Raw genomic sequence first — 16,503 nt, forward strand, 5'->3', positions numbered from 1 at the left:
TACAAAGTCCTGACTTTGCAATGAAAAGTAAGTTTGGCTAAGAAATATGGAAAGTGAACAGTCTACTTCATATAGCTGACAGACTGATAAGTCTTTCTTGCCTTTCTGAGAATGCAGAGATTAGATAATATATATTGGAGATAAAAGATAACACATTTACTTCAACTAGAAAATAAAGTCAAACTAAAAAAAAAAAAAAAAAGGAATTGGCTAATAACTAGTTTAAAATGAAGTATCTTGGGAGTACCTGGTTAATGTGGGGCCTGATTAAGAGTCTATGTCTCCCTCGCCTTCTGCCCCTCCCCCACTCTAGAAAAATAAAAAATAAATAAAATGAACTATCTTTTCCAATTAATTTAGATCCAGAAACTGAATGAGCTAAGTTTCCATAGCTCCAAAGCTTTGATAAAATATATTTAAAACCTATGATAAGATAAAAACACTTTATCAGAAATACCAGGATGGTAAAGCATAATGAAATAAACAGTATTTTTATTTTCCTTACTGAGCTTACCAGAAAAGCACGTATCTCTAAAGTAAAAGGATAACCTGTATATTAATATGTCCATTTTTAAAAAGATTTATTTATTTGGGAATCTCAAGCAAACTTCCCACTGAGCACAGAGTATGATACAGGGCTCAATCTCACGACCCTGAGATCATGACCTGAGCAGAAACCAAGAGTCAGACGCTCAACGGCTGAAACACTCAGGTACACCACAATATGTCCATTTGATAAATAATGGTAAAACCATTTTAGTATACTTCACAGAAAGAAGAACCTCAAACTGCTGAGAGAATACTAAAAATAGTTTCTGAAAATGTGTGATTTTTAACATGTAACTCAGAAGAAATTCACATTAAATAACACTGTTAAAATAAACTTCCATTTCCACTGTAAACATGTGAACAAAGTTTTACATTTCCGTTATGTAAATAAGATTTCCCAGAATCCACATCTATAAAAATATAAAGTAGGAAAAGAATTACTGAACACATATTCGACCTTATTAACAAGTAATATCCACCTATAACTATATGAATTTTAAAAGGCCCATCATTCTTGTCACTACATTTTCAACTAAATTTCATTTTAATATTTCGTACTTCTCTGGCAAAACTTAAGGTATACCTGGACTTGCCTATGGTTCTGCAGAAGAGCACATGCCCTGGGTTGCGAATCTCTGCTATTCCCGAATAAACCCATTTTTGCTGGTAAAATAACTGGCAGTTTTGTTTTTTAAGGTTAACATTACTTAGTGATCAGAAATGCAATGCAAAGAAGACGCCCAACAATGTTGAGGCTGGTGAACAAAACATGCCAGTATCCACAGAGCCAAATGGGATCACTGCTTTCTCACTGACCTTGGTTTCAGGCTTTGAGTCTTTTAAGAAAAAGTCCCCTATGGGAATTCTTCACCTCTTTGGAGGATGACTTACAATGAGAACATCAACTTTGCCATCCCACAAGTTCACGAGAAGGAAATCTCTACAATCACGTAAAGCGACAACCATGATGAAACTTCAACCCAGATATAACAAAGACTATGAACTATGAATAAGATAAAGTTTCAGAGAAGAATGAGATATCCAAAACCCATTCTGTTCTTACTAATCAAACTGCAAAACAGACTCTATAAAAATATATCAAGAATATAGTTCCTTCTATTTTTGAGACTGAAAAAATGTAAACAGAAAGCTTGACAAAATTATTGCTATACACTGCCAACTATTTTTAATACTGTAAGGTGGACTTTTGACATTTAATGAAGATACAAATTTTCTTCTATAAAATATGTTACTAAATAGTTTTTACTTAAAATCTGCTGTGTATATGAAAATCTGCTGTGTATATGAAAAAAAAATAGAGTTTTTACTTAAAATCTGCTGTGTAGGGTGCCTGGGTGGCTCAGTGGGTTAAAGCCTCTGCCTTCAGCTCAGGTCATGATCCCAGGGTCCTGGGCTGGAGCCCCACATGGGGCTCTCTGATCAGCAGGGAGCCTGCTTTCCTTCCTCTCTCTCTGCCTACTTGTGATCTCTGTCAAATAAATACATAAAATCTTTAAAAAATAAAAATAAAAAAACATAAAAACTATGGATAAGCAAAAAAAGAACTCTGGAAAAGAGGACAGAGAAAGAATATTAAACTTTTTAATATTTTCCAAACACAGACTTTTACAAATGAGAAGAAAAAAGACAAAAGATACACACTGATTATAAACAGAAAATTCACAAATTAACACAAATAGCCAATACATACATAAAAAGACACTCATCTTCAACAGAAACCAAAGATAGAAAACTAAAGCAAAAGTCTCCTTCACTTCGCCCTCCAGCAAGGGTAGTTGCACCCCGGCCCTGAGCGAGCCCAGCAGCCTCAGCTGTGAGCGGAGTGGCGATAGAGGCCCCTCTCGGGAGACCACCAGATCACCTCTTCCTGTGGCCTCATCATGGTGACCTACGGACAGAGCTGCACGCGGCCAATGTGTGTATTCCTCCATCATAAGCTGACCTGGGCAAAGCTGCCAGAGATATCTTCAACAAAGGATTTGGTTTTTGGTTTGGTGAAACTGGATGTGAAAACAAAGTCATGCAGTGGTGTGGAATTCTCAACGTCTGGTTCATCTAATACAGAAACTGGTAAAGTTACTAGAACCTTGCAGACCAAATATAAATGGTGTGAGTATGGTCTTTCATAGAAAAATGGAACACTGATAACACTCTGGGAACAGAAATCGCAATTGAAGACCAGATTTGTCAAGGTTTGAAACTGACATTTGATACCACCTTCTCACCAAACACGGGAAAGGAAAGTGATAAAATCAAGTCTCCTTATAAGAGGAAGTGTATAAACCTTGGTTGTGATGTTGATTTTGATTTTGCTGGACCTGCAATCCATGGTTCAGCTGTCTTTGGTTACGAAGGCTGGCTTGCTGGGTACCAGATGACTTTAGACTGTGCCAAATCAAAGCTGACCAAGAAATAACTTTGCAGTGGATTACAGGACTGGGGACTTCCAACTACACACTAATGTCAATGATGGGACAGAATTTGGAGGATCAATTTATCAAAAAGTATGTGAAGATCTCGACACTTCAGTAAACCTTGCTTGGACATCAGGTACCAACAGCACTCGCTTTGGCATTGCAGCCAAATATCAGTTGGATCCCACTGCTTCCATTTCTGCAAAAGTCAACAACTCTAGTTTAATTGGAGTGGGCTACACTCAGACTCTGAGGCCTGGTTTCAGGCTTACACTGTCTGCTCTGGTAGACGGGAAGAGTATTAATGCTGGAGGCCACAAACTTGGGCTTGCCCTGGAGTTGGAGGCTTAATCCAACTGAAAGAAACCTCTGGGAAAGGATATCAGAAGATTTGGCCTTAATATATTCCCAGTGTGACCAGCAGGCTTCCCCCCTGCCCCAAGAAGGTGATCAAAACAAAGGATGATCAAAACAAGAGCTGTATTTTAAATATTTAGACAGTCACTTGTTAACCAGTTCAACTAGGAACCAGCTATCTATTTAGTTACCAATGCTGCAGTGGTGCAGTCACCTATACGTTATTTAAATGTATTTAACTGTTAAATGCGCTACCCACCAATAATGATATAGACCTTTATGAAAACTGTGCAATTGTGCGCATGTTTGTTTTTATGTTCCGATTATTGAAAATTGCCATTGAACGAGATGGATCAGTGGAAGTTTTAAGATGAGGTTAAAAATTTTTTGTTAAGGGGCGCCTGGGTGGCTCAGTGGGTTGAAGCCGCTGCCTTCGGCTCAGGTCATGATCCCAGTGTCCTGGGATCGAGCCCCGCATCGGGCTCTCTGCTCAGCAGGGAGCCTGCTTCCTCCCTTCTCTCTCTGCCTGCCTCTCTGCCTACTTGTGATCTGTCTGTCAAATAAATAAATAAAATCTTTAAAAAAAAAATTTTTTTTTGTTAAATTCAGCCATCCTTAGAATTACTTTTGGTATCCCCAAACCTTACAGATTATGAATAAAAAGAAGTATACATTAAAAAAAGAAAAAAAAAAACTAAAGCAAAAGTGAGACTGGTAAAGACTTCACATGTAAGGGATGTCTTAGATATCCCCTTCACATGTGGGGATATCAGAGAAACTGGGGTATTTGAGACATTCTAATATAGTGCAGCTGGAGAATAAAAGGATAGATAAAATAATTTTGTGAACTAATATGATTAAAAATCAATCAAATTTACTTTTTTTTTTTAAAGATTTTATTTATTTATTTGACAGAGAGAGATCACAAGTAGGCAGAGAGGCAGGCAGAGAGAGAGGGGGAAGCAGGCTCCCTGGCAAGCAGGGAGCCCGATGTGGGGCTCAGTCCCAGGACTCTGGGATCGTGATCTGAGCCAAAGGCAGAGGCTTTAACCCACTGAGCCACCCAGGCACCCTGATCAAATTTACTTTTAAGAATAGGAGTATATAATGGGACAGGGTACAAAGATGATGTTCCCTGCAGTTGTGTTTTGTTTCTTTTACAACCAGTAACAACATAAATGTCAATAAAAAGTTGTTTCTCTTTATGTATTTATTTTTTTAAGTAAAAAAAGCAGATCACAAAATGGTTATTATGTAATATAAATGATATACTTGAATATTTAATATATCCATGGAAACTCCTGGAAGGCCAACCATCACCCAAGCAGCATGGGAAATCAAACTATATGGGGATCTTCTCTTTGCACTATTTAAAAAGTAGTTCTTTTTTTGAAATGATTTTCACATTACAATATGTTATCAAAGAAATCAATATATTTATATCTCAGAATAAAAGCTATATACTGGCTTATGTAACATAATACTTCATCCAGCAAAAACTAAATCAATCAAATTATTCCCAGTGAGTATAGGGAAAATTTAAAAAGGAGAGAGAAAAATAGCACAAAAAGGGGGTTTGTCAAATAGGGGAAGAAGTACTGATTTAAGACCGATAAACCTTAAGACAGATAAACCTTAAGTTTATCTCCAGAATCTCCAACTCTATGCCCTTGAGGATTACCTTCCATCCTTCTGGTTATTCCTGTATTTCCTACCACAAATTAGTTACCTCAAGAAAAAAAACTCTCCAAACCAAAACTAACTCCCTCAATGTGGGCAATTACAAAAGTGCTAATGGCAGAGTAAGTAACTTAATCCAAAGAGTAATTAGACATTTGTGGGTACAGAGTGCTTAGGTGTTATCAAATATTCAATAGATTTCATGTCAAATGGGCTTTTTCTTTCTTTTTTTTTTTTTTAAAGATTTTATTTATTTATTTGACAGAGAGAGATTACAAGTAGGCAGAGAGGCAGGCAGAGAGAGAGAGAGAGAGGAGGAAGCAGGCCCTCTGCCGAGCAGAAAGCCCGATGCGGGACTCGATCCCAGGACCCTGAGATCATGACCTGAGCCGAAGGCAGAGGCTTAACCCACTGAGCCACCCAGGTGCCCCAAATGGGCTTTTTCTTAAACATGAAACCAGTCAGGTCCTCTAGGACTACTTATGAATTCTGTGTAAATTATTAATTCAAAATATTCCACCCTACAGAAACTGTAGTAGAGGTTGTCTTTCTATGTACAAGTCATAGGAATTAAAATTGTTTCTGCATATAAGCTTAGCATTAATATTTCTAGGGTTCATTTTATTCAATGTTCACTTTTCCTATCAACAATAAAGTTCTAGCAAGCTTTATGCTTGCAAGTTTCAGAAAATTTAATATACCCCATACAATGCAACAACAACAAAAATTTCAATCATATTTCATATAGACATTTGGATGTCTTAATACCTACCTGTCCTTCTCTGGAAAACTTAAATGGTGGTTTGTGTTTAATAACACTTGTTGCAAGCCTTAGAAGTCCTGTAAGCCCATCATCTTCTACATTACCATCTTGATGATCAAGGATCTCCCTGCTGCAAAAAAGAGCACAAACAAAACAAGATAGTTCACATAATTATGTCCTTTATCTTTCCTCAACGATAAAATTGTCAATTTCACATCAAATTTTACCTTCGAATACAGTCAGCCAAATGTCGTGCCAAAGCATCTAAGTCGAGGAGTGTGGTCTTAATACAAAAAGAAAATACAAAATTCAAATATAGACTTTTCTGTTTAGTACCCAGAGATTACTAAAATAAAAAACATCCTTCCCTTATAAATAAGAATTTGGTTTTCCCAAATTCATTAACATACTAATTAAATTATAAATAATACAGCTACTCTTTGATAATTATAAACTCATCATTGATAGTCCTTCAAAAAAGAATCCAGGGGGGATGCCTGGATGGCTCAGTTAGTTAAGTGCCTGCCTTTGGGTCAGGTCATGTTCCCAGGGTTCTGGGATCCACGGAACTCCTCATCGTATCGGGCTCCCTGCTCAGCGAGGAGTCTGCCTCTCCCTCTGCCTCACCCCCCGGTTTGCTTGCTCTTTCTCAAATAAGTAAATAAAATCTTTAAAAAGAATAAAGAAGGATCCATGGAATGTCAGTCATAAATTATGATAGTCATAGTAATGTATGGAGAAGATACAAAGATTTCCTGTTTTATTTTCTCTGTAACAATTTTATTGAGATATGGTTCATATTACCAGTTAATTGACCCACGAAGGTTTGTCTTTAACATCACCTTTAAACTAGGCTTTAAAAATAAATTTAAATAATAAAAAAAAATTAAAAAATTAAAAAAATTTAAAAAATAAATTTAAAGGGGAGGTGGTGCCTGGGTGGCTCGATGATGATGATGATGATGATGTTATTATTATTTTAATTTGAGAGAGAGAGAGAATGAGAGAGAGAGAGAGCATGGGAGGAGAAAGGTCAGAGGGAAAAGCAGGCTCCCCGCTGAGCAGGGAGCCCGATGCGGGACTCCAGGATCATGACCTGAGCTGAAGGCAGTCTTTTAACCAACTGAGCCACCCAGGCGCCCTGGCCCAGGGATTATTAAGTTTAAGACTCTCGGGTTTTAGCTCAGGTCATGATCTCAAGGCTGTGAAATTAACCCATGCTGCACATGAAGCCTGCTTAACATTCTCTCTCTACCTCTCCCTCTGCCCCTCTTCCCACCTGCACCTACCTCACTGGTGTGTGTGCTCTTGCTCTCAAAAGAATAATTAAACAAATTTAAAGTATGGTTCCAGAAAATTTTTATCTTCATTATAACTGAGCAAATAAACATTTCACAAGATAAAACTTAAGAGGATTCTCAAAGAAACTCCAATCTCTAAGAAAAAATAATGTTGATTGGCAAGCAAGCAATATTAGATTCCTACCTTATTTTTTTATTTTTATTTTATTTTAAGATCTTATTTATTTATTTGACAGAGAGAGAGAGATCACGAGTAGGCAAAGCAGCAGGCACAGAGAGAGGGGGAAGCAGGCTCCCCGCTGAGCAGAGAGCCTGATGCGCGGCTCAATCCCAGGACCCTGGGATCATGACCTGAGCTGAAGGCAGAGGCTTAACGCACTGAGCCACCCCGGTGCCCCAGAGTCCTACCTTAAACGGGCAACCCAAGGTTAAAAAAATACATATATCAATGTTTGACACCAATATTTCATGAAAAATCAAGTAAATTAAAACACATTCAATATTTGTAATTATTTCTCAAATAAAAAGTACTTAAGAATTCAACTTACACTGCTCCTTAAAAGTAGAAAGTGCAAATACTTCAGGATTTTTTAAAATGTAAGTGTATAAAATGCACTTGAATTAAAATACATTTCTTTAAGGCTTTTAAAATAATCTCTGCACCCATTGTGGGGCTTAAATTTACAACCCCCAATCAAGAGTTGCAAGCTATACCGACTGAGCCAGGCAGGCACCCTTGGATTAAAATACATTTAAAAGAGAGAAAATATTTCCTAAATATCTAAATGTATCTTCTTAAAGTATTTCTCATTTTTTGAGAACACTTAGATGCATTTCAGCTTACTCAGTTTATGAAGGAGAAAAAACTTATGTGGCAAGTTTGTTTTTGAAATTAACTTATTTTAAATAACTCTTTGATAATATTTTAGTCTAAGAAAATTAGATCAGTACATAAAGTTTCTTTTTTTTTTTTTTTTTTTTTTTTTAAAGATTTTATTTATTTATTTGACAGACAGATCACAAGTAGGCAGAGAGGCAGGCAGAGAGAGAAGGGAGGAAGCAGGCTCCCCGCTGAGGAGAGAGCCCGATGCGGGGCTTGATCCCAGGACTCCGGGATCATGACCTGAGCTGAAGGCAGCGGCTCTAACCCACTGAGCCACCCAGGCGCCCCATATCAGTACATAAAGTTTCTTAACCTTAAAATAAATTCTATTTGAATTGCAATTTTATTTTACATATCCAAAACTCCAAACCTATATGCTATTACAGAACACTGTATATTTATATTTAAAGTCTAAATTTCACATTTCAAGTAACCATTTTTATCTAAAAATCTTACTCAGAAGAAAGAGGAAATTACTTACAAGTACCAGATGAAGACATTTCAACAAAGGTCAAAGTAAAAAGAAGAAAGGAATTTAGCGCAAACAAAAAGGTCCAACTACAGTAAATTATGGCATTTTCAACTCTTATAGAATGATTAAAAAATGCCCTTAAATATAAGGGTTTATATAAAGTCATAAACATACATGTGCATGACGCATCCAACATCCTACAAGTTAATGTATAATTTTCTGAACATACCTGACTAGCATCCTTTATATGTATGTTGTCAACTAATTTGCATAACAACCAAAAATACTCTTTACATCCAGGTTTTAACATTGGTTCTTCTTCATAATCATCTATCTATAAAAAAAAAAATTTCAACTTTGTGAAAACATTTTTTTGTGTGTGAAAACATTTTAAAAGGGGGATTAACTTAAAATTACAATACATTTAAGAAACTACAGACCTTATGAAAAAATTAAGTCCCTATATAAACAGTATTCAAAATTCAACAAAAAATGGAAAGAACACTTCTAGCTTCTGTAAAATTAGAATAACTAGACCCATAAGTGAATAGTATGAGAACTTTCAGAAAAATAATACCCTCAAATTTCTTACAACCCACTCGGAAAAGTCATTATATGAGCAACATTTAATGCTAAATAATGTGACAGAAATGAAGAATTCAATGAAACGAATTCTTTTGTCAACAAAAGAAACCTAAAGAACATTTAGAAGTTTACCTACCCATATGCAATGGTCTATTATTATAGTCTTGAAATCTAAAACATAAATAACACTTTAATATCTTACATATTGTTGACCGGTAAATATGGAAAAAGAAAAAGTATATCCTACAATGCATCATATTTCTGGGGCTTTACTAACCCCAGAAATTTACTTAGTGAGCTCTGAATTTATGTAGTAGAACGCTTTTTTTTACAAGGCTGGTATATACACTGAAGTAGAAAAAATTAAAATTTAAAAAATTTAAAAAATTAAAAATTCAGAATATCATAAAGATTAAAAAAACTATGTGACTGAATGAGAAGAAAGCTACATTTATGATATTTTTATCATTCCATTTTAGTAAGAACAAATGCTATTTCGAAAACTCCATTCCCAGGAGTAACATGGACACAGTACGTCCACAACACTGTCACTTTAAGAACTCTAATTATTCTCTTGATATAAAAATTACATACTAAACAAGTACTCAAAATTATTGCAAGTATGTAATACAATGACAAAAACTTGGGGCAAAGAAAATTGCAGAAATAGAAACTTCTCCTATAACAGTAAAATCTTACCCTGATAGGTTTGAGTGCTTGAGCATCAGGAAGAAATTTCAATAATGTTGAAGCAGCCAATAGCAGAAAAGAGCGATTGATTGAGTCTCCTCCATCCAGCCCTGACAGAGATAACTTATAAAGACCATTGCAAGACTCATGACGGACCGCCGTCTAAATGAAAAAGCAAGTTCCAAAGATAGTCTGAGTTAAGTATTAAAAAGTTAATCTTTAAAAAAAAAAAAAAAAAAAAAAAAAAAAAAAAAAAAGTTAATCTTAAAATCAATGTCAGCAGAAATAACATGTTACAGAGTTTCTTTAGTAATACTTTTTAAATGCAACATTCTCATCACATACTCACACACATAAGTGTGATCAAATAAAGTACCCCCAAAAGAATACAGCACTAAGTAGAAACATGTCAGAAATCCCCAAATATGGACATGAAAAAAGACAAACACTACAATAACAACAAATACAAAAGGGACAAAGGACAGAATATTCTTAATTTATTTATGAAACTAAATAAAAGCATAAAATATTTTCAGAACAAGAAGCAATTTAGAAAGTACTTATATCAAAACATTTTATAGTTTCTAAGGGACTTGCCCAAGTGTCAAATTCTTACCTGTGACACAGCCAGAACAAGAATACATATGCATTCAACTCAAAGTTTAAATGTATTAAGACAATGCTGCCTAAAAAAGATGTTAACTATTTTAACTAATGTGGCTAAGTGTTTTAAAACACTTAAGTGTTCTAAGAGTATGTTTCTTTCATTTAGGAATATGGTGCAGTATCAAGATACTGGTAGTGACAATTATACAGACTTCAGTGTTGACACTGGAATCAAAATATATTTATCTCTTGTGTCTAAGGATACACTCTAGTAGAAAAAGGAAAAGAAGCTTCCTCTAAAATATAAATTACCAAAAGAAACACTCCTGTCTTTCCCAGAAAAAAATTTTCAAAACTCCAAAGCAAAATAATCATGGATTTATTTCAGAAAAATAAAAATATGACTGTTCTAGACTATTTTACATTCATAATTTTTTGCATTTTTATTTAAATTCAATTAGTTAACATATAGCATACTATTAGTATGCTATACTAATACAGAGGTACAATTCAGTAATTCATCAGTTGTATATTAACACCCAAGTGCTCATTATATCAGGTGCCCTCCTTAATGTCCATCACCCAGCTACCCATCCCTCTACCCCCCTCCCCTCCAGCAACGCTCAGTTTGTTTCCTATGGTTAACATTCACATTTAAGTGTACAAAGTTCAAAACACTCTCAATCTTAAAATGTTTAATAAGTACATTCCAGGTAATAGGATATATTTATGGAATCATCTCCACTTGTTTCCATTAGCTCTTTCTTATCAATGCAAATAATATAAAAAATATGAAGAGTAATAGTACTGATTTTCAATCTTTATCTTACCTCAGGAATAAGGAGAGTCAATTTCTTTAACCAATCTTGTAAATGGTCACTATCAGCAAGGCTAGATTTCACTAAAGAACAGCAATGCGCCCAACTCACCAAGAGCCACATTGAATAATGTGAAACTAAAGAGAAATTAGGAAAAAGTATGACTATAAGGCCTGTGTTGTAAAGAAAACACAAGGTTCATTATTAAAGATTATCTAATTATGCAAATCTCTATTAAAAATTAGTTTTGTGGAACCCTTACTTACCTTCATGCCTAGACCTGTGATCGGACTGAGCTTTCAAAACTCTGTAAAGTAAAAAAAAAAAAAAAAAAAATCCACCACCACTAATTAATTTTAGCAATAAAATACAAATGACTCAATTTATTACCACATATCCTTTAAAGTTTATGCAATGTACCCCCACAGGAAAAGAATAAATTTTAAGAAAAATATGTTTCCTATGGTCTTTATCTTTTAAAGAAACACTGGTAAAATACTACAGACCACCCCATATGACTGTTCAGATTTAACAAACAATATCTGAGTGAATACGGTATTGACTGAAATAAGTGAACCCTCAAGAAATGCTCATGATGGGCAATCTTGGTGGTTCAGTCAGCTAAGCATCCGACCTGATTTCAGATCAGGCCCTGACCTCAGGGTCATAAAACTGAGCCCCGCAGGGGACTCTGCGCTCAGCTTGGAGCCTCCTTGTCCCCTCTCCCATTCCTCCTCCCCATTTGCTCATGCTCGCATTTGCTCATGCTCGCGCGCTCTCTCTCTCTCTCGCTTTCTCTCACATAAATAAATAAAATTAAAGAAAAAAAAAGATTTACTTACTAAAGAGGTGTATTACAAACAGAAAGCTTGTAATGGTTTAGATTCTAAACTTCAGACTTCTAATTTTAAAAATAAAGTCATACACTAACATACAATGCCCTTCATTTAGTACTGTTAATGCCAATTTCTATCAGAAATGGTTAAAAGCAAACTACTAAAAAGTAGAGAAAACCAATTTAGTTCTGTATTATTTTACACCCATTTTTCTCCACACATTTAGTTACTTCAGTGAAAAATGTATTACTTCAATTTAAAGAAAAGTATTAAAAACTTTCGTTTTAGCAAAACCAATAAATGGGGATTACCTGTCTTACAAATAAATTGTTTAAAAAAGGAAAGGCACTGCTCTCTAGCATCCTCACTTTGTTATAATTAATAAAACACCTTTCAAAATCTCAAAAAACAAGACTTATCTACATTACTGATTTAAAGTAAAAAAAGTACTGGGGCACCTTGATGGTATAATCAGTTAAGCATCCCACTCCTGGTTTCAGTCAGCTCAGGTCCTATTATCAGGGTAGTGAGATTGACCTCTGCATCCTGCTCTGTCCTCAACACAGAGTCTGGTTAAGATTCTCTTCCCTCTCCCTTCCCACTCCCTGCACTCATGCACATGCATTCTCTCTCTCTCTCTCTCTCAAATAAATCTTTTAAAAAAATAAAAGTAAAAGGTACTAAGAAGTTAAAACTTGTAAATCACATATGTGTCCATGTTTCATGTTTAGTTATTATCATATTGATATAACCAACAGCAACCTACCCATCCACTTTTTAAATATGTAGCATTAGAAGATTTTTGATGGTGCACCTGGGGGCTCAGTTGGTTAAGCATCTGCCTTAAGACTCGACTCAGGTCATGATCCTGGGATCAAGCCCTGCCTTGGCTCCCTGCTCAGCTGGGAGTCTGCTTCTCCCTCTGCCCTTCCTCTCAGCTCATTCATTCTCTCTTTTTCAAATAAATAAATAATCTTAAAAAAAAAAAAGATTTTTTATAACACAGGCAAAAAGTATGCTCTAGCTGCCTTAACTGATGTATACCTAGCACCATACGAATCAAGGTGAGGGCCTATGGAAAAGAGAACGGTGCATGAACAGGCACAGAGAAAAAAACAGGAATGGGGGGCAAAGGGAGTGGGCGCACATTACAAAGATGGTAAAATGTTCTTTAAGAACAGAACTAGTAGAATGAAAAACGAGAATTGCCACAGAGTGAACCAGCTTAATCATACCCGCATGTTTATTTTTCCTTGTGTGAGGTTAATCAAGTCAAGTGAACAGTTCTTAGTTCTCATAATAAAAGTGAACTAAAAGAGTTACTGAATGATTCGGCCTTGTTAACTCAATATATCCTGGCATGTGGGATAATAGAGCGTGGGTTAGTGAGGACACAGAGGAAGGGTTAAGAATTATTTAGCTAGGGGCGCCTAGCTGGGTGGCTCAGTTGGTTAAGCATCTGCTTTTGGCTCAGGTCATGATCTCAGGGTCCTGGGATCGAGCCCTTCATCAGGCTCTCTACTCAGCGGGAGCCTGCTTCCCCCTCTCTCTCTGCCTGCCTACTTGTGATCTCTCTCTGTCAAATAAATAAATAAAAATCTTTTAAAAAATAAAATAAATAAATAAACTCAATAGGAAAAAAAAATTTTTTTTAAATTAAAAAAAACAACAACAACCAGCTATTAGCTATTAACCACAAATAAGGTCAAGCACTTTCAAGCGTGTTTACATTAGCTTTATAAATCCTTCAAGTATAATGGCTACACCTACAGAATACAGAGAAATTAATTTTACATACTTTAACATGACTTACATGATTATATAAGCCATAGTCATGTCCTATGTATTAGTCAGCAATTATCTATATCAAAATTTCATACATTTTTTTAAACTCTCCTGTAGCCCAAATGAATGGGATATTTACATGCCAAAAATATATTCATATACACATATTTCCAGCTCTGTTCACCAAGGGCCTAGAAGCAAGGAAACCTCAGTAGTAACGAATCCACCAAGAGTCTGTATTTTTGGAAGTTTCCCACCATCAGGAAGCAGGGCTTCTAAAAGAAATGGCTGATTCCAGGACTAAGGTAGGGAAAACTACATGCCTTGAAGATCTAAGAGTGATAGGTAAAATAAAAAAGGACTCCTCTCTTCCAACATAAATAACAAGAATATGTCAAAAGAACACATGAACAAGCTTGAGGAGGCAAACTCAGGTACAATTTGAGTAAAGTGAACAGTAATTAATAGTCATGAACTACAACAAACGGAGTGGAAAAAAAAAAAATCCATGAATTCAAACTGATACTAAAAGGGAGGAACACAAAGTTCTTCCTCATAACAGAATGTCAACCAATAAACATAAAATGAGAAAATCACTACTTTACAAATATTTCCTAAGCTTTGATTCAGACAATCATCATCACTGAATGCTAAAAATCAATGAACAAAAGTTTTTTTTTTTTTTTTAATTTATTTGACAGACAGAAATCACAAGTAGGCAGAGAGGCAGGCAGAGAGAGAGGAGGAAGCAGGCTCCCTGCTGAGCAGAGAGCCCGATGCGGGGCTCGATCCCAGGACCCTGGGATCATGACCTGAGCCGAAGGCAGAGGCTTTAACCCGCTGAGCCACCCAGGCGCCCCTCAATGAACAAAAGTTTTATGAGAAGCAGCTTCCCATAGGTCACTTTTAATTGGGAAAAATCAGTAACCTTATTGTAGAGAAACCTGCAGGAAACCACATAAACTAATAAAAGTTAGTATCACTAATAAGGGGACCAACTGACATCAGCCGGATGTATTGGGAAAGACACATTACTCATGGAGTAATCCTGCTAAAAATACATCATCTGTATTTAATCATGAACAATCAAAACTGTTAGAATTAGAAAACCTAAATTAAAAGATGCTTTATAAAAGAACTAGCCTGAAGTACCCAGAAATGTCAATATCTTGAGAGAAAGGCTAAGAAAGTATCCCTGATAAAAGAAAATGGAAGAAATAACTAAATGCAGTACAGGATCCTAGACCAGGAAAAAAAAGTGTCATAAAGAATATTAATGGGACAATTTGACTTGAGTGTGGACTATACATTAAATAATACTATCAGAGCAATGTTAAACTTCCTACATTTGAATCTTTTACTAAAATTATTAAGAAAATGTCCTGGTATCCAAGTATTATTGGTAAATGGTCATGATATCTGAAACTTACTCTCACAAAATTAAAGACAACATGTAAATATGTGCACACAAACACACTGAAAATGCATGCTCACGATTATGCAATAAAATTGGCAAAATGTTGATAACACACAAATGAAAATGAACAATATGAGAGTTAAAATACCCTAACAATTTTTCTGCTAATCTTTAAGTTTTTTCAAAATGAAGCTTTAAAGCACTATATTCTTGGTACAAATACATAATTATGTAAAAACTTCATACCTAGGAGCCAGATTATCATACGTATAAGCAACAGACATAAGTCGCTGAATCAAACTGGTTCCTTGGACAAGAACAAGAAATACCTTCAAGAGAAAAACATTAAAAAAAAAATCTTTAAATACACTAAAACACAAAAATGCATTTTTAACCTAAGATTCCAAATTACTTTTTTGTCTATGACAAGGAATATCATTATAAAAATATCTATATTGAGAATTTTGCAACTAAAATTAAGAATAGCAACTAAAAAAAAGAAAATTTATAAATACAGAAGCAAAATTATTCTTTATATTTGATCTACAAATTCTTTACAGGTAATCCAGGTGGGTGAAAAAAATATATTACACATGTCAATGGTTTATTGGGGTGATGAAGAATTAAACATGTTTTACCTCTGACATAAGGGGAAAAAAAAACAACCAGTGGCAGATAATCTCAACCATCCTGAACTAAATAGAGAAAAGAATGAATACAGGGCACAGATTCCAGATTGAAAATCCTGAGGTTCAAAATTTAGTCTGCAACCTTTCAAGGTGTATGATAATAATACATATTTAATTTTTAGGTTTTACTTTTTCTGTATAATGAGAATTCAATATAATGTTTTATACAGTTCTATATAAAACAATTTGCTAATTTATATAAATAAAGAATTACAGACTCCCTTCTATAGGTCAGAACCCTTCTGTGTACTTATGTTATAAGCACTGTTCCCATATTGGAAATGGGAGTCCAGTACAGCAGATAACAGAGGAAGCACTGTAACATAATTAATACAATGTGTCACCTGAGCAAAAGCAGAGAGCAGCAATTAAACCTCTCCCTGGTGAAATCAGGACAGCTTCAAGAAAAGCTGTTTAGGTTAGAAATTTTAAAGTCTGATTGGAATTTGAACCTTTTGAAAGGGCTTTATTAAGGGGAGCAAATGAAATAATGCATGACAGTAAATTATGGAAAAAAACAACAACAGTGTTCTTCCTCACTATCTACATATACAATATCAAAACTGGGTAACTCTGTCTCTAGAATATAATAAAAATTTTTGTTCCCATAAAGCTTAACATACTAAATTTTGATTAT

At 35.1% G+C, this 16,503-nt stretch overlaps 1 protein-coding gene and 1 pseudogene across 2 annotated transcripts in view; one reads left to right on the top strand and one right to left on the bottom strand.

The window, feature by feature from the left end:
- The window catches only part of USP34 (ubiquitin specific peptidase 34), a 241,801-nt gene that overhangs the window by 67,228 nt on the left and 158,070 nt on the right, over positions 1-16,503 (bottom strand). The window contains exons 34-40 of the mRNA XM_080813119.1: positions 15,424-15,506; positions 11,406-11,446; positions 11,152-11,276; positions 9,725-9,877; positions 8,670-8,774; positions 6,012-6,067; positions 5,794-5,914 (exon numbers count right to left, since the gene is read on the bottom strand). Of these exons, the coding sequence (XP_080669245.1) occupies positions 5,794-5,914; positions 6,012-6,067; positions 8,670-8,774; positions 9,725-9,877; positions 11,152-11,276; positions 11,406-11,446; positions 15,424-15,506 (684 nt within the window). The remainder of the gene's footprint in view (positions 1-5,793; positions 5,915-6,011; positions 6,068-8,669; positions 8,775-9,724; positions 9,878-11,151; positions 11,277-11,405; positions 11,447-15,423; positions 15,507-16,503) is intronic.
- On the top strand, positions 2,451-3,395 carry LOC308348607 (non-selective voltage-gated ion channel VDAC2-like; annotated as a pseudogene). The gene has a single exon. The product of its transcript is annotated as a non-selective voltage-gated ion channel VDAC2-like (transcript).

The sequence above is a fragment of the Martes martes genome (genome assembly GCF_963455335.1).
Source record: "Martes martes genome assembly, chromosome: 9".
In the NCBI taxonomy this organism is placed as follows: Eukaryota; Metazoa; Chordata; class Mammalia; order Carnivora; family Mustelidae; genus Martes; species Martes martes.